The sequence below is a fragment of the Oncorhynchus clarkii genome, chromosome 9, assembly GCF_045791955.1.
Source record: "Oncorhynchus clarkii lewisi isolate Uvic-CL-2024 chromosome 9, UVic_Ocla_1.0, whole genome shotgun sequence".
NCBI lineage: Eukaryota > Metazoa > Chordata > Actinopteri > Salmoniformes > Salmonidae > Oncorhynchus > Oncorhynchus clarkii.
Window position 1 is genome coordinate 3,971,831 of NC_092155.1, and position 20,009 is coordinate 3,991,839.

At 49.4% G+C, this 20,009-nt stretch overlaps 1 protein-coding gene across 1 annotated transcript in view; it reads left to right on the forward strand.

Moving 5' to 3' along the window:
* Positions 1-20,009, forward strand: part of LOC139415790 (phosphatidylcholine:ceramide cholinephosphotransferase 2-like) — a 742,387-nt gene that overhangs the window by 30,249 nt on the left and 692,129 nt on the right. The window contains exons 7-12 of the mRNA XM_071163880.1: positions 862-1,032; positions 1,618-1,722; positions 9,063-9,217; positions 10,689-10,795; positions 11,796-11,892; positions 12,652-12,768. Of these exons, the coding sequence (XP_071019981.1) occupies positions 862-1,032; positions 1,618-1,722; positions 9,063-9,217; positions 10,689-10,795; positions 11,796-11,892; positions 12,652-12,768 (752 nt within the window). The remainder of the gene's footprint in view (positions 1-861; positions 1,033-1,617; positions 1,723-9,062; positions 9,218-10,688; positions 10,796-11,795; positions 11,893-12,651; positions 12,769-20,009) is intronic.

The window sequence follows — 20,009 nt, forward strand, 5'->3', positions numbered from 1 at the left end:
ATAATATTTGCAAAATAGTTGGGAAGAGATTTTCGATTAACCCATTATCAGTTAACGAACTGATACCCAAAATGACGCCGGATTCCAAAATTAGAATTGTTCAATTTAAATATTACAAAATTCTTGCAACCAATAGAATGTTTTATATATATATACATATATACACAGCGCATTTGAAAGTATTCCGACCCGTTGGCTCTTTCCACACGTTGTTACGTTACAGCCTTATTCCAAAATGGTTGTTATTAATTTTTCTATTTAAAATGTCAAATCGTCTGTAAATACTTATGTAAATGTCCTTATGATTTTAATTTTGAATTACATTTCCAAAAATGTCTAAAAACCCGTTTTCCGCTTTGTCGTTAGGGAGTACTGTGTGTAGATTGAGGGAAAACCCAGTCCTGTGAAATCCATAGATTAGGGCCGAATCAATTTATTTCAGTCGATTGATTTCCTTATGTGAACTGTAACTCTCCTCTCTCTCCTCCCCCCTCTGCTCTCTCCTCCCCCCTCCTCTCTCTCCACCCCCCTTCTTCTCTCTCTCCTCCTCCTCCGTCTCCTCCCTCTCCACCCCCCTTCCCTCTCCTCCCCCTCCGTCTCCTCTCTCTCCTCCCCCTTCTTCTCTCTCCTCCTCCCCACTCCTCTCTCTCCTCCCCCCTTCTTCTCTCTCCTCCCCCTCCGTCTCCTCTCTCTCCTCCCCCTTCTTCTCTCTCCTCCTCCCCACTCCTCTCTCTCCTCCCCCCTTCTTCTCTCTCCTCCCCCCTCCTCTCTCTCCACCCCCCTTCTTCTCTCTCTCCTCCTCCTCCGTCTCCTCCCTCTCCACCCCTGTCCCCCCATCTCCTCTCTCCGTCTCCTCTCCAGATATATCTGTACAGTATAAGTATGGACGACCAGTGTTGTCTCTCCCCCTGCCCTCCCGCAGTGAGTTGTGTCAGTTCAGTCTGCGTCCCATGTTGATGACAGTAACAGACTTCCTGTCAGACATACAGAGAGAGGACCCTGGAGTAGCTATCGCAGCTGTACTGAGCACAGGTAGGTTAACGCACATACATAAACACACACACCCCCCTGCATGCTTCAAGACTGCGTTAGCCTGCTGAGCTAAAGCCGAGGCATTAGCTCCAGGAACTGGAGCTAGGAACCAGAAATAACTTTCCAGGAACCAGAAAGTCTTCAGGTCTCAGGCAAGATCTGTTAAGTTGTGGATTCACAACCATCGTGTAAAAATATCAACATCTTCACTAACCTATTCTGACAGTAACAACATCTCCACTAACCTATTCTGACAGTAACAACATCCCTTTGTCTTCTCTCCTTTCCTCCCCCTCCCCTCCTCTCCCTCCCCTCCTCCCCTCCCTCCCCTCATCTTCCTCTTGTCCTCCTCCTCTCTCTCCCCTCCCACCCCTCCTCTACCTCCCCTCCTCCTCCTCTCTCTCCTCTCCTCCCCTCCCTCCCCTCATCTTCCTCTCCTCCTCCTCCCCTCCCTCCCCTCATCTTCCTCCTGCTCCTCTCCCTCCCCTCCTCCTCCTCTCTCTCCCCTCCCTCCCCTCATCTTCCTTCTGCTCCTCTCTCTCCCCTCCCTCCCCTCCTCTCCCTCCCCTCCCCCTCTCCCCTTAGATGGAGAGAAGGTTTGCTCTAGCACCTCTATAGACACAGTTCTCAATCAGGACTTCCAGATCCTCATCAACAGCACCATCTACAGGATACACTCCCCAGGCAGAGGTACCGAACTCTGTGTGTGTGTGTGTGTGTGTGTATGGTGTGTGGTGTGTGTGTGTGTGTGTGTGTGGTGTGGTGTAATAACCCATGACCAGGGTAGAGTGTGATGTGTGGTGTGTGGTGTGTGTGGTGACAGTGTAATAACCCATGACCAGGGTAGAGTGTGATGTGTGGTGTGTGGTGTATGTGGTGTGTGGTGACAGTGTAATAACCCATGACCAGGGTAGAGTGTGATGTGTGGTGACAGTGTAATAACCCATGACCAGGGTAGAGTGTGATGTGTGGTGACAGTGTAATAACCCATGACCAGGGTAGAGTGTGATGTGTGGTGTGTGGTGTGTGTGTGTGTGTGGTGACAGTGTAATAACCCATGACCAGGGTAGAGTGTGATGTGTGGTGTGTGGTGTGTGGTGTGTGTGGTGACAGTGTAATAACCCATGACCAGGGTAGAGTGTGATGTGTGGTGTGTGGTGTATGTGGTGTGTGGTGACAGTGTAATAACCCATGACCAGGGTAGAGTGTGATGTGTGGTGACAGTGTAATAACCCATGACCAGGGTAGAGTGTGATGTGTGGTGACAGTGTAATAACCCATGACCAGGGTAGAGTGTGATGTGTGGTGACAGTGTAATAACCCATGACCAGGGTAGAGTGTGATGTGTGGTGACAGTGTAATAACCCATGACCAGGGTAGAGTGTGATGTGTGGTGACAGTGTAATAACCCATGACCAGGGTAGAGTGTGATGTGTGGTGACAGTGTAATAACCCATGACCAGGGTAGAGTGTGATGTGTGGTGACAGTGTAATAACCCATGACCAGGGTAGAGTGTGATGTGTGGTGACAGTGTAATAACCCATGACCAGGGTAGAGTGTGATGTGTGGTGACAGTGTAATAACCCATGACCAGGGTAGAGTGTGATGTGTGGTGACAGTGTAATAACCCATGACCAGGGTAGAGTGTGATGTGTGGTGACAGTGTAATAACCCATGACCAGGGTAGAGTGTGATGTGTGGTGACAGTGTAATAACCCATGACCAGGGTAGAGTGTGATGTGTGGTGACAGTGTAATAACCCATGACCAGGGTAGAGTGTGATGTGTGGTGACAGTGTAATAACCCATGACCAGGGTAGAGTGTGATGTGTGGTGACAGTGTAATAACCCATGACCAGGGTAGAGTGTGATGTGTGGTGACAGTGTAATAACCCATGACCAGGGTAGAGTGTGATGTGTGGTGACAGTGTAATAACCCATGACCAGGGTAGAGTGTGATGTGTGGTGACAGTGTAATAACCCATGACCAGGGTAGAGTGTGATGTGCGGTGACAGTGTAATAACCCATGACCAGGGTAGAGTGTGATGTGTGGTGACAGTGTAATAACCCATGACCAGGGTAGAGTGTGATGTGTGGTGACAGTGTAATAACCCATGACCAGGGTAGAGTGTGATGTGTGGTGACAGTGTAATAACCCATGACCAGGGTAGAGTGTGATGTGTGGTGACAGTGTAATAACCCATGACCAGGGTAGAGTGTGATGTGTGGTGACAGTGTAATAACCCATGACCAGGGTAGAGTGTGATGTGTGGTGACAGTGTAATAACCCATGACCAGGGTAGAGTGTGATGTGTGGTGACAGTGTAATAACCCATGACCAGGGTAGAGTGTGATGTGTGGTGACAGTGTAATAACCCATGACCAGGGTAGAGTGTGATGTGTGGTGACAGTGTAATAACCCATGACCAGGGTAGAGTGTGATGTGTGGTGACAGTGTAATAACCCATGACCAGGGTAGAGTGTGATGTGTGGTGACAGTGTAATAACCCATGACCAGGGTAGAGTGTGATGTGTGGTGACAGTGTAATAACCCATGACCAGGGTAGAGTGTGATGTGTGGTGACAGTGTAATAACCCATGACCAGGGTAGAGTGTGATGTGTGGTGACAGTGTAATAACCCATGACCAGGGTAGAGTGTGATGTGTGGTGACAGTGTAATAACCCATGACCAGGGTAGAGTGTGATGTGTGGTGACAGTGTAATAACCCATGACCAGGGTAGAGTGTGATGTGTGGTGACAGTGTAATAACCCATGACCAGGGTAGAGTGTGATGTGTGGTGACAGTGTAATAACCCATGACCAGGGTAGAGTGTGATGTGTGGTGACAGTGTAATAACCCATGACCAGGGTAGAGTGTGATGTGTGGTGACAGTGTAATAACCCATGACCAGGGTAGAGTGTGATGTGTGGTGACAGTGTAATAACCCATGACCAGGGTAGAGTGTGATGTGTGGTGACAGTGTAATAACCCATGACCAGGGTAGAGTGTGATGTGTGATGTGTGGTGACAGTGTAATAACCCATGACCAGGGTAGAGTGTGATGATGAGTAATCAGACTTATTTTTGTTGTTAACGGACTAATCACAGAGGGGAGCAGAGGGAGGAGAGACGTTTTTAACACTTTAAGTTTAGTTTGTTTTTAAAATATGCTGCTTTTACAATGTTATATTAACATTTTCTTTGTTAGCACAAATTTTAATAAAATAATGAAAATCCCTCCTATGTTTCGTCGCCGTTGGCGCTCTTCCTGTTTCTGCTCTGGACTCTCTTGACCAATCAACATGATGCAAATGTACATGAGAGGTAAACAGACTGCTGTAGTTTGGGGTTAACAGGGACAGACTGCTGTAGTTTGGGGTTAACAGGGACAGACTGCTGTAGTTTGGAGTTAACAGGGACAGACTGCTGTAGTTTGGGGTTAACAGGGGCAGACTGCTGTAGTTTGGGGTTAACAGGGACAGACTGCTGTAGTTTGGAGTTAACAGGGAAAGACTGCTGTAGTTTGGGGTTAACAGGGGCAGACTGCTGTAGTTTGGGGTTAACAGGGAAAGACTGCTGTAGTTTGGGGTTAACAGGGAAAGACTGCTGTAGTTTGGGGTTAACAGGGGCAGACTGCTGTAGTTTGGGGTTAACAGGGACAGACTGCTGTAGTTTGGGGTTAACAGGGACAGACTGCTGTAGTTTGGAGTTAACAGGGACAGACTGCTGTAGTTTGGGGTTAACAGGGACAGACTGCTGTAGTTTGGGGTTAACAGGGACAGACTGCTGTTGCTTGGAGTTAACAGGGACAGACTGCTGTAGTTTGGAGTTAACAGGGACAGAGGTTAACAGGGACAGACTGCTGTAGTTTGGGGTTAACAGGGACAGACTGCTGTAGTTTGGGGTTAACAGGGACAGACTGCTGTAGTTTGGAGTTAACAGGGACAGACTGCTGTAGTTTGGAGTTAACAGGGACAGACTGCTGTAGTTTGGAGTTAACAGGGACAGACTGCAGTAGTTTGGGGTTAACAGGGACAGACTGCTGTAGTTTGGAGTTAACAGGGACAGACTGCTGTAGTTTGGAGTTAACAGGGACAGACTGCTGTAGTTTGGGGTTAACAGGGACAGACTGCTGTAGTTTGGAGTTAACAGGGACAGACTGCTGTAGTTTGGGGTTAACAGGGACAGACTGCTGTAGTTTGGGGTTAACAGGGACAGACTGCTGTAGTTTGGGGTTAACAGGGACAGACTGCTGTAGTTTGGAGTTAACAGGGACAGACTGCTGTAGTTTGGAGTTAACAGGGACAGACTGCTGTAGTTTGGGGTTTACAGGGACAGACTGCTGTAGTTTGGAGTTAACAGGGACAGACTGCTGTAGTTTGGAGTTAACAGGGACAGACTGCTGTAGTTTGGGGTTAACAGGGACAGACTGCTGTAGTTTGGAGTTAACAGGGACAGACTGCTGTAGTTTGGGGTTAACAGGGACAGACTGCTGTAGTTTGGGGTTAACAGGGACAGACTGCTGTAGTTTGGGGTTAACAGGGACAGACTGCTGTAGTTTGGGGTTTACAGGGACAGACTGCTGTAGTTTGGAGTTAACAGGGACAGACTGCTGTAGTTTGGAGTTAACAGGGACAGACTGCTGTAGTTTGGGGTTTACAGGGACAGACTGCTGTAGTTTGGAGTTAACAGGGACAGACTGCTGTAGTTTGGAGTTAACAGGGACAGACTGCTGTAGTTTGGGGTTAACAGGGACAGACTGCTGTAGTTTGGGGTTTACAGGGACAGACTGCTGTAGTTTGGAGTTAACAGGGACAGACTGCTGTAGTTTGGGGTTAACAGGGACAGACTGCTGTAGTTTGGGGTTAACAGGGACAGACTGCTGTAGTTTGGAGTTAACAGGGACAGACTGCTGTAGTTTGGAGTTAACAGGGACAGACTGCTGTAGTTTGGGGTTAACAGGGACAGACTGCTGTAGTTTGGGGTTTACAGGGACAGACTGCTGTAGTTTGGAGTTAACAGGGACAGACTGCTGTAGTTTGGAGTTAACAGTGACAGACTGCTGTAGTTTGGGGTTAACAGGGACAGACTGCTGTAGTTTGGGGTTAACAGGGACAGACTGCTGTAGTTTGGAGTTAACAGGGACAGACTGCTGTAGTTTGGAGTTAACAGGGAAAGACTGCTGTAGTTTGGGGTTAACAGGGGCAGACTGCTGTAGTTTGGTGTTAACAGGGACAGACTGCTGTAGTTTGGGGTTAACAGGGACAGAGGTTAACAGGGACAGACTGCTGTAGTTTGGAGTTAACAGGGACAGACTGCTGTAGTTTGGAGTTAACAGGGACAGACTGCTGTAGTTTGGGGTTAACAGGGACAGACTGCTGTAGTTTGGGGTTAACAGGGACAGACTGCTGTAGTTTGGAGTTAACAGGGACAGACTGCTGTAGTTTGGGGTTAACTGGGACAGACTGCTGTAGTTTGGGGTTAACAGGGACAGAGGTTAACTGGGACAGACTGCTGTAGTTTGGGGTTAACAGGGACAGACTGCTGTAGTTTGGAGTTAACAGGGACAGACTGCTGTAGTTTGGGGTTAACTGGGACAGACTGCTGTAGTTTGGGGTTAACAGGGACAGAGGTTAACTGGGACAGACTGCTGTAGTTTGGGGTTAACAGGGACAGACTGCTGTAGTTTGGAGTTAACTGGGACAGACTGCTGTAGTTTGGGGTTAACAGGGACAGACTGCTGTAGTTTGGAGTTAACAGGGACAGACTGCTGTAGTTTGGAGTTAACAGGGACAGACTGCTGTAGTTTGGAGTTAACAGGGACAGACTTCTGTAGTTTGGGGTTAACAGGGACAGACTGCCTACTCAACTTTAAAACTCGTGTTTATATCGCTGTCTAAAAGCTCAGCAGTAAATGTCCAAGTTGATTTACAGTGGAATGTCTGACTCGTGTCTTATCTCTGACACTCCCCTGCAGAGTTCTGTCTCAGAGTTCTGTCTCAGAGTTCTGTCTCAGTGTCTCAGAGTTCTGTCTCAGAGTTCTGTCTCAGTGTCTCAGAGTTCTGTCTCAGAGTTCTGTCTCAGAGTTCTGTCTCAGTGTCTCAGAGTTCTGTCTCAGAGTTCTGTCTCAGTGTCTCAGAGTTCTGTCTCAGAGTTCTGTCTCAGAGTTCTGTCTCAGTGTCTCAGAGTTCTGTCTCAGAGTTCTGTCTCAGAGTTCTGTCTCAGTGTCTCAGAGTTCTGTCTCAGAGTTCTGTCTCAGTGTCTCAGAGTTCTGTCTCAGTGTCTCAGAGTTCTGTCTCAGAGTTCTGTCTCAGTGTCTCAGAGTTCTGTCTCAGAGTTCTGTCTCAGTGTCTCAGAGTTCTGTCTCAGTGTCTCAGAGTTCTGTCTCAGAGTTCTGTCTCAGTGTCTCAGAGTTCTGTCTCAGTGTCTCAGAGTTCTGTCTCAGAGTTCTGTCTCAGTGTCTCAGAGTTCTGTCTCAGAGTTCTGTCTCAGAGTTCTGTCTCAGAGTTCTGTCTCAGAGTTCTGTCTCAGAGTTCTGTCTCAGAGTTCTGTCTCAGTCATGAATTTCTCTGATCTTTATAAAAGGCAAAAATACCAGAAAACAACTGTAGAACAAATACTAAACCTCTATAATGAATATATATATATATATTGTTAATCTGTAGGACCCTATAAATATAAAGAGGGAGGGGTCTTATAACCCCTCCCCTTCTATTAATACAACATTAGCATAATCAATTATTATAATTCATCGAGCCCCTATCATGACCCCTAGGTGAACCCTTTCAGTGTTTTTGTATTGATCTGTGTATCAGGTGGAAACTCGGTTTGGTCTCCTGTGATTGGAGGAAATAGAGATGTGATGACTGAAGGCCTAATTGTGCAGCAGGAGCTCATCACACTGTTCAAAGACCAACGTTCAAACAACGTTTCTTACAGCAGGAGCTCATCACACTGTTCAAAGACCAACGTTCAAACAACGTTACTTACAGCAGGAGTTTATCACACTGTTCAAAGATTAACGTTCAAACAACGTTACTTACAGCAGGAGCTCATCACACTGTTCAAAAGGTCACAACGTTACTGTGGAAAGTTACAGAACTCTTCTAATGGAAGTAGCGCTGGAACCTAACAAGTCACTGATAAAAATAACGTTCCCCAACTGGCCAGGAACCTTATATCCTTTCTTTCTGCTCCTCTCTCCTCCCTCCCACTGCTCCTCTCTCCTCCCTCCCACTGCTCCTCTCTCCTCCCTCTGCTCCTCTCCTCCCTCCCACTGCTCCTCTCTCCTCCCCCCCACTGCTCCTCTCTCCTCCCTCCCACTGCTCCTCTCTCCTCCCTCCCTCTCTCTGCTCCTCTCTCCTCCTCCCACTGCTCCTCTCTCCTCCCTCCCACTGCTCCTCTCTCCTCCCTCCCACTGCTCCTCTCTCCTCCCTCCCACTGCTCCTCCCTCCAACTGCTCCTCTGCTCCTCCCTCCCACTGCTCCTCTCTCCTCCCTCTCTCTGCTCCTCCCTCCCACTGCTCCTCTCTCCTCCCTCTGCTCCTCTCCTCTCTCCCTCTGCTCCTCTCTCCCTCTGCTCCTCCCTCCCACTGCTCCTCTCTCCTCCCTCCCACTGCTCCTCTCTCCTCTCTCTGCTCCTCTCCTCCACTCTCCTCCCTCTGTTCCTCTCTCCTCTCTCCCCTCCCTCTGCTCCTCTCCTCCCTCTGCTTCTCTCTCCCCTCCCTCTGCTCCTCTCCTCCCTCTGCTCCCCTCCTCCCTCTGCTCCCCTCTCCTCCTCTCCTCCCTCTGCTTCTCTCTCCTCTCTCCTCCCTCTGCTCCTCTCTCCTCCCTATGCTCCTCTCTCCTCCTCTGCTCCTCTCCTCCCTCTGCTCCTCCCTCTGCTCCCCTCTCCTCCTCTCTCCTCCCTCTGATTCTCTCCTCCCTCCCTCCCTCTGCTCTTCTCTCCTCCCTCCCTCTCCTCCTCTCTCCTCCCCTTTCCGCTCCTCTCTCTGCTCATCTCTCCTCCTCTCTCCTCCCCCTATCAGAGTCTCCAGAACATTCCACCAGTATAGATGACATGAAGACAGTAGTCCACATGCTCCAGTCAGCTCTCAACCTGCCAGAACACCAGCTACTGAGACAGATTCAGCTTCTCCGCAGACTGGATACACTGAAGCAGGAGCTGGGACCTCTGGAGGAGGTACTGTAGACAGACAGACAGACAGACAGACTGGATACACTGAAGCAGGAGCTGGGACCTCTGGAGGAGGTACTGTAGACAGACAGACAGACTGGATACACTGAAGCAGGAGCTGGGACCTCTGGAGGAGGTACTGTAGACAGACAGACAGACAGACAGACTGGATACACTGAAGCAGGAGCTGGGACCTCTGGAGGAGGTACTGTAGACAGACAGACAGACAGACAGACTGGATACACTGAAGCAGGAGCTGGGACCTCTGGAGGAGGTACTGTAGACAGACAGACAGACAGACAGACTGGATACACTGAAGCAGGAGCTGGGACCTCTGGAGGAGGTACTGTAGACAGACAGACAGACTGGATACACTGAAGCAGGAGCTGGGACCTCTGGAGGAGGTACTGTAGACAGACAGACAGACTGGATACACTGAAGCAGGAGCTGGGACCTCTGGAGGAGGTACTGTAGACAGACAGACAGACAGACTGGATACACTGAAGCAGGAGCTGGGACCTCTGGAGGAGGTACTGTAGACAGACAGACAGACTGGATACACTGAAGCAGGAGCTGGGACCTCTGGAGGAGGTACTGTAGACAGACAGACAGACAGACTGGATACACTGAAGCAGGAGCTGGGACCTCTGGAGGAGGTACTGTAGACAGACAGACAGACTGGATACACTGAAGCAGGAGCTGGGACCTCTGGAGGAGGTACTGTAGACAGACAGACAGACAGACAGACAGACTGGATACACTGAAGCAGGAGCTGGGACCTCTGGAGGAGGTACTGTAGACAGACAGACAGACTGGATACACTGAAGCAGGAGCTGGGACCTCTGGAGGAGGTACTGTAGACAGACAGACAGACAGACTGGATACACTGAAGCAGGAGCTGGGACCTCTGGAGGAGGTACTGTAGACAGACAGACAGACTGGATACACTGAAGCAGGAGCTGGGACCTCTGGAGGAGGTACTGTAGACAGACAGACAGACAGACTGGATACACTGAAGCAGGAGATGGGACCTCTGGAGGAGGTACTGTAGACAGACAGACAGACAGACTGGATACACTGAAGCAGGAGATGGGACCTCTGGAGGAGGTACTGTAGACAGACGGACGGACATAGAAACTCACGTAGAAACAGACACCATTGTTGTCTATGGGCTTAATAACATGTTAGGTAATGTCTCTGTGTGTCTTTCTCTGTGTGTGTGTGTCTTTCTCTGTGTGTGTGTGTGTGTGTGTCTTTCTGTGTGTGTGTGTCTTTCTGTGTGTGTGTGTGTCTTTCTGTGTGTGTGTGTGTCTTTCTGTGTGTGTGTGTGTGTGTCTTTCTGTGTGTGTGTGTGTGTGTGTGTGTGTGTATTTCTCTGTGTGTGTGTGTGTGTGTCTTTCTGTGTGTGTGTGTGTGTGTGTGTGTGTGTGTGTGTCTTTCTGTGTGTGTGTGTGTGTGTGTGTGTGTGTGTGTGTAGGTGCGGGCCCAAGTGGCTGGGAGGGCGGAGTCTCAGTCGATGCGTGTAGAGTGGGCGGTGCTTGCCTTTCTCTCTCTACAGGGAAGCTTTCTGGGATACCTGACTTGGTGAGACACAAACACAGGGATTACAGACACACACACACACACAGGGATTACAGACACACACACACACATACACACACACACACACACACAGGGATTACAGACACACAAACACAGGGATTACAGACACACACACACACACACACCCACACACAGGGGGATTACAGACACACACAGGGATTACAGACACACACAAACACTGGGATTACAGACACACACAGGGATTACAGACACACACAGGGATTACAGACACACACAAACACTGGGATTACAGACACACACGGGGATTACAGACACACACAAACATGGGGATTACAGACACACACAAACACGGGGATTACAGACAAACACGGGGATTACAGACAAACACGGGGATTACAGACACACACAGGGATTACAGACACACACAGGGGGATTACAGACACACACAAACATGGGGATTACAGACAAACACGGGGATTACAGACACACACGGGGATTACAGACACACACAGGGATTACAGACACACACAGGGATTACAGACACACACAGGGGGATTACAGACACACACAAACATGGGGATTACAGACAAACACGGGGATTACAGACACACACAGGGATTACAGACACACACAGGGATTACAGACACACACAGGGATTACAGACACACACAGGGATTACAGACACACACAGGGATTACAGACACACACAGGGATTACAGACAAACACGGGGATTACAGACACAAACACGGGGATTACAGACACACACAGGGATTACAGACACACACACAGGGATTACAGACAAACACGGGGATTACAGACACACACAGGGATTACAGACAAACACAGGGATTACAGACACACACAGGGATTACAGACACACACAGGGATTACAGACACACACAGGGATTACAGACAAACACGGGGATTACAGACACACACAGGGATTACAGACACACACAAACACGGGGATTACAGACACACACAAACATTAATCTGTGCCGTCCCGTCCGTCCCATCCAGGTTTGTGTTTGCCTGGGACGTGATGGAACCAGTCACCTACTTCATCACCTACGCTACCAGCATGGGCTTCCTGGGCTACTACATACTCACTAAACAGGCAAGACAGACAGACAGACGCAGAGACCGACAGACGCAGAGACCGACAGACGCAGAGACCGACAGACGCAGAGACCGACAGACGCAGAGACCGACAGACGCAGAGACCGACAGACGCAGAGACCGACAGACGCAGAGACCGACAGACGCAGAGACCGACAGACGCAGAGACCGACAGACGCAGAGACCGACAGACGCAGAGACCGACAGACGCAGAGACCGACAGACAGACCAGACAGAGTGTGATCTGTTGCGTGTGTCAAGCTTCACCTCTTGTAAAAGTTGAGTCTTAAGAGTGTGTGTTCGTGTCTGTTTTCCTATGTGTTTGTTCTGGTGTGTGTTAACGGTGTGTGTGTGTGTGTGTGTTAACGGTGTGTGTGTGTGTGTGTGTGTGTGTTAACGGTGTGTGTGTGTGTTAACGGTGTGTGTGTGTGTTAACGGTGTGTGTGTGTGTGTTAACGGTGTGTGTGTGTGTGTTAACGGTGTGTGTGTGTGTTAACGGTGTGTGTGTGTGTTAACGGTGTGTGTGTGTGTGTGTGTGTTAACGGTGTGTGTGTGTGTTAACGGTGTGTGTGTGTGTGTGTGTTAACGGTGTGTGTGTGTGTGTTAACGGTGTGTGTGTGTGTTAACGGTGTGTGTGTGTGTGTTAACGGTGTGTGTGTGTGTGTTAACGGTGTGTGTGTTAACGGTGTGTGTGTGTGTGTGTGTGTGTTAACGGTGTGTGTGTGTGTGTGTGTGTGTTAACGGTGTGTGTGTGTAGGAGTTACTCTATCCGGATGCTAAGGACCGTCAGTTTCTCCACTTCTTCCACAAGAGAGCAGCAATGGAACACTTTGACACACACAGATACAACGCACTACGAGACCAACTGGCTACGGTGAGGACACACTACCAGGCTATAGTGAGGACACAGACACACTACCAGGCTATAGTGAGGACACAGACACACTACCAGGCTATAGTGAGGACAAACTACCAGGCTATAGTGAGGACACACTACCAGGCTATAGTGAGGACACAGACACACTACCAGGCTATAGTGAGGACACACTACCAGGCTATAGTGAGGACACACTACCAGGCTATAGTGAGGACACACTACCAGGCTATAGTGAGGACACACTACCAGGCTATAGTGAGGACAAACTACCAGGCTATAGTGAGGACACACTACCAGGCTATAGTGAGGACACAGACAAACTACCAGGCTATAGTGAGGACACACTACCAGGCTATAGTGAGGACACACTACCAGGCTATAGTGAGGACACACTACCAGGCTATAGTGAGGACAAACTACCAGGCTATAGTGAGGACACACTACCAGGCTATAGTGAGGACACAGACACACTACCAGGCTATAGTGAGGACACACTACCAGGCTATAGTGAGGACACACTACCAGGCTATAGTGAGGACACAGACACACTACCAGGCTATAGTGAGGACACACTACCAGGCTATAGTGAGGACACACTACCAGGCTATAGTGAGGACACACTACCAGGCTATAGTGAGGACACACTACCAGGCTATAGTGAGGACACACTACCAGGCTATAGTGAGGACACACTACCAGGCTATAGTGAGGACACACTACCAGGCTATAGTGAGGACACACTACCAGGCTATAGTGAGGACACGGACACACTACCAGGCTATAGTGAGGACACGGACACACTACCAGGCTATAGTGAGGACACAGACACACTACCAGGCTATAGTGAGGACACACTACCAGGATATAGTGAGGACACACTACCAGGCTATAGTGAGGACACACTACCAGGCTATAGTGAGGACACACTACCAGGCTATAGTGAGGACACAGACACACTACCAGGCTATAGTGAGGACACACTACCAGACTATAGTGAGGAACACTACCAGGCTATAGTGAGGACACACTACCAGGCTATAGTGAGGACACAGACACACTACCAGGCTATCGTGAGGACAAACTACCAGGCTATAGTGAGGACACACTACCAGGCTATAGTGAGGACACACTACTAGGCTATAGTGAGGACACACTACCAGGCTATAGTGAGGACACACTACCAGGCTATAGTGAGGACACACTACCAGGCTATAGTGAGGACACACTACCAGGCTATAGTGAGGATACACTACCAGGCTATAGTGAGGACAAACTACCAGGCTATAGTGAGAACACACTACCAGGCTATAGTGAGGATACACTACCAGGCTATAGTGAGGACACACTACCAGGCTATAGTGAGGACACACTACCAGGCTATAGTGAGGACACACTACCAGGCTATAGTGAGGACAAACTACCAGGCTATAGTGAGGACACACTACCAGGCTATAGTGAGGACACAGACACACTACCAGGCTATAGTGAGGACACACTACCAGGCTATAGTGAGGACACACTACCAGGCTATAGTGAGGACACACTACCAGGCTATAGTGAGGACAAACTACCAGGCTATAGTGAGGACACACTACCAGGCTATAGTGAGGACACAGACACACTACCAGGCTATAGTGAGGACACACTACCAGGCTATAGTGAGGACACAGACACATTACCAGGCCATAGTGAGGACACAGACACACTACCAGGCTATAGTGAGGACACAGACACACTACCAGGCTATAGTGAGGACACACTACCAGGCTATAGTGAGGACACACTACCAGGCTATAGTGAGGACACACTACCAGGCTATAGTGAGGACAAACTACCAGGCTATAGTGAGGACACACTACCAGGCTATAGTGAGGACACAGACACACTACCAGGCTATTGTGAGGACACACTACCAGGCTATAGTGAGGACACAGACACATTACCAGGCTATAGTGAGGACACAGACACACTACCAGGCTATAGTGAGGACACACTACCAGGCTATAGTGAGGACACACTACCAGGCTATAGTGAGGACACACTACCAGGCTATAGTGAGGACACACTACCAGGCTATAGTGAGGACACACTACCAGGCTATAGTGAGGACACACTACCAGGCTATAGTGAGGACACACTACCAGGCTATAGTGAGGACACACTACCAGGCTATAGTGAGGACACACTACCAGGCTATAGTGAGGACACACTACCAGGCTATAGTGAGGACACGGACACACTACCAGGCTATAGTGAGGACACACTACCAGGCTATAGTGAGGACACACTACCAGGCTATAGTGAGGACACACTACCAGGCTATAGTGAGGATACACTACCAGGCTATAGTGAGGACAAACTACCAGGCTATAGTGAGGACACACTACCAGGCTATAGTGAGGATACACTACCAGGCTATAGTGAGGACACACTACCAGGCTATAGTGAGGACACACTACCAGGCTATAGTGAGGACACACTACCAGGCTATAGTGAGGACACACTACCAGGCTATAGTGAGGACACACTACCAGGCTATAGTGAGGACACACTACCAGGCTATAGTGAGGACACACTACCAGGCTATAGTGAGGACACACTACCAGGCTATAGTGAGGACACACTACCAGGCTATAGTGAGGACACACTACCAGGCTATAGTGAGGACAAACTACCAGGCTATAGTGAGGACACACTACCAGGCTATAGTGAGGACACAGACACACTACCAGGCTATAGTGAGGACACACTACCAGGCTATAGTGAGGACACAGACACATTACCAGGCCATAGTGAGGACACAGACACACTACCAGGCTATAGTGAGGACACACTACCAGGCTATAGTGAGGACACACTACCAGGCTATAGTGAGGACACACTACCAGGCTATAGTGAGGACACACTACCAGGCTATAGTGAGGACACACTACCAGGCTATAGTGAGGACACACTACCAGGCTATAGTGAGGACACACTACCAGGCTATAGTGAGGACACACTACCAGGCTATAGTGAGGACACGGACACACTACCAGGCTATAGTGAGGACACAGACACACTACCAGGCTATAGTGAGGACACACTACCAGGATATAGTGAGGACACACTACCAGGCTATAGTGAGGACACACTACCAGGCTATAGTGAGGACACACTACCAGGCTATAGTGAGGACACAGACACACTACCAGGCTATAGTGAGGACACACTACCAGACTATAGTGAGGAACACTACCAGGCTATAGTGAGGACACACTACCAGGCTATAGTGAGGACACAGACACACTACCAGGCTATCGTGAGGACAAACTACCAGGCTATAGTGAGGACACACTACCAGGCTATAGTGAGGACACAGACAAACTACCAGGCTATAGTGAGGACACACTACCAGGCTATAGTGAGGACACACTACCAGGCTATAGTGAGGACACACTACCAGGCTATAGTGAGGACAAACTACCAGGCTATAGTGAGGACACACTACCAGGCTATAGTGAGGACACAGACACACTACCAGGCTATAGTGAGGACACACTACCAGGCTATAGTGAGGACACACTACCAGGCTATAGTGAGGACACAGACACACTACCAGGCTATAGTGAGGACACACTACCAGGCTATAGTGAGGACACACTACCAGGCTATAGTGAGGACACACTACCAGGCTATAGTGAGGACACACTACCAGGCTATAGTGAGGACACACTACCAGGCTATAATGAGGACACACTACCAGGCTATAGTGAGGACACACTACCAGGCTATAGTGAGGACACACTACCAGGCTATAGTGAGGACACGGACACACTACCAGGCTATAGTGAGGACACGGACACACTACCAGGCTATAGTGAGGACACACTACCAGGATATAGTGAGGACACACTACCAGGCTATAGTGAGGACACACTACCAGGCTATAGTGAGGACACACTACCAGGCTATAGTGAGGACACAGACACACTACCAGGCTATAGTGAGGACACACTACCAGACTATAGTGAGGAACACTACCAGGCTATAGTGAGGACACACTACCAGGCTATAGTGAGGACACAGACACACTACCAGGCTATCGTGAGGACAAACTACCAGGCTATAGTGAGGACACACTACCAGGCTATAGTGAGGACACACTACTAGGCTATAGTGAGGACACACTACCAGGCTATAGTGAGGACACACTACCAGGCTATAGTGAGGACACACTACCAGGCTATAGTGAGGATACACTACCAGGCTATAGTGAGGACAAACTACCAGGCTATAGTGAGAACACACTACCAGGCTATAGTGAGGATACACTACCAGGCTATAGTGAGGACACACTACCAGGCTATAGTGAGGACACACTACCAGGCTATAGTGAGGACACACTACCAGGCTATAGTGAGGACAAACTACCAGGCTATAGTGAGGACACACTACCAGGCTATAGTGAGGACACAGACACACTACCAGGCTATAGTGAGGACACACTACCAGGCTATAGTGAGGACACACTACCAGGCTATAGTGAGGACACACTACCAGGCTATAGTGAGGACAAACTACCAGGCTATAGTGAGGACACACTACCAGGCTATAGTGAGGACACAGACACACTACCAGGCTATAGTGAGGACACACTACCAGGCTATAGTGAGGACACAGACACATTACCAGGCCATAGTGAGGACACAGACACACTACCAGGCTATAGTGAGGACACAGACACACTACCAGGCTATAGTGAGGACACACTACCAGGCTATAGTGAGGACACACTACCAGGCTATAGTGAGGACACACTACCAGGCTATAGTGAGGACAAACTACCAGGCCAAAGTGAGGACACACTACCAGGCTATAGTGAGGACACAGACACACTACCAGGCTATTGTGAGGACACACTACCAGGCTATAGTGAGGACACAGACACATTACCAGGCTATAGTGAGGACACAGACACACTACCAGGCTATAGTGAGGACACACTACCAGGCTATAGTGAGGACACACTACCAGGCTATAGTGAGGACACACTACCAGGCTATAGTGAGGACACACTACCAGGCTATAGTGAGGACACACTACCAGGCTATAGTGAGGACACACTACCAGGCTATAGTGAGGACACACTACCAGGCTATAGTGAGGACACACTACCAGGCTATAGTGAGGACACACTACCAGGCTATAGTGAGGACACGGACACACTACCAGGCTATAGTGAGGACACACTACCAGGCTATAGTGAGGACACACTACCAGGCTATAGTGAGGACACACTACCAGGCTATAGTGAGGACACACTACCAGGCTATAGTGAGGATACACTACCAGGCTATAGTGAGGACAAACTACCAGGCTATAGTGAGGACACACTACCAGGCTATAGTGAGGATACACTACCAGGCTATAGTGAGGACACACTACCAGGCTATAGTGAGGACACACTACCAGGCTATAGTGAGGACACACTACCAGGCTATAGTGAGGACACACTACCAGGCTATAGTGAGGACACACTACCAGGCTATAGTGAGGACACACTACCAGGCTATAGTGAGGACACACTACCAGGCTATAGTGAGGACACACTACCAGGCTATAGTGAGGACACACTACCAGGCTATAGTGAGGACAAACTACCAGGCTATAGTGAGGACACACTACCAGGCTATAGTGAGGACACAGACACACTACCAGGCTATAGTGAGGACACACTACCAGGCTATAGTGAGGACACAGACACACTACCAGGCTATTGTGAGGACACACTACCAGGCTATAGTGAGGACACAGACACATTACCAGGCTATAGTGAGGACACAGACACACTACCAGGCTATAGTGAGGACACACTACCAGGCTATAGTGAGGACACACTACCAGGCTATAGTGAGGACACACTACCAGGCTATAGTGAGGACACACTACCAGGCTATAGTGAGGACACACTACCAGGCTATAGTGAGGACACACTACCAGGCTATAGTGAGGACACACTACCAGGCTATAGTGAGGACACACTACCAGGCTATAGTGAGGACACACTACCAGGCTATAGTGAGGACACACTACCAGGCTATAGTGAGGACACACTACCAGGCTATAGTGAGGACACGGACACACTACCAGGCTATAGTGAGGACACACTACCAGGCTATAGTGAGGACACACTACCAGGCTATAGTGAGGACACACTACCAGGCTATAGTGAGGACACACTACCAGGCTATAGTGAGGATACACTACCAGGCTATAGTGAGGACAAACTACCAGGCTATAGTGAGGACACACTACCAGGCTATAGTGAGGATACACTACCAGGCTATAGTGAGGACACACTACCAGGCTATAGTGAGGACACACTACCAGGCTATAGTGAGGACACACTACCAGGCTATAGTGAGGACACACTACCAGGCTATAGTGAGGACACACTACCAGGCTATAGTGAGGACACACTACCAGGCTATAGTGAGGACACACTACCAGGCTATAGTGAGGACACACTACCAGGCTATAGTGAGGACACACTACCAGGCTATAGTGAGGACAAACTACCAGGCTATAGTGAGGACACACTACCAGGCTATAGTGAGGACACAGACACACTACCAGGCTATAGTGAGGACACACTACCAGGCTATAGTGAGGACACAGACACATTACCAGGCCATAGTGAGGACACAGACACACTACCAGGCTATAGTGAGGACACACTACCAGGCTACAGTGAGGACACACTACCAGGCTATAGTGAGGACACACTACCAGGCTATAGTGAGGACACACTACCAGGCTATAGTGAGGACACACTACCAGGCTATAGTGAGGACACACTACCAGGCTATAGTGAGGACACACTACCAGGCTATAGTGAGGACACACTACCAGGCTATAGTGAGGACACGGACACACTACCAGGCTATAGTGAGGACACAGACACACTACCAGGCTATAGTGAGGACACACTACCAGGATATAGTGAGGACACACTACCAGGCTATAGTGAGGACACACTACCAGGCTATAGTGAGGACACACTACCAGGCTATAGTGAGGACACAGACACACTACCAGGCTATAGTGAGGACACACTACCAGACTATAGTGAGGAACACTACCAGGCTATAGTGAGGACACACTACCAGGCTATAGTGAGGACACAGACACACTACCAGGCTATCGTGAGGACAAACTACCAGGCTATAGTGAGGACACACTACCAGGCTATAGTG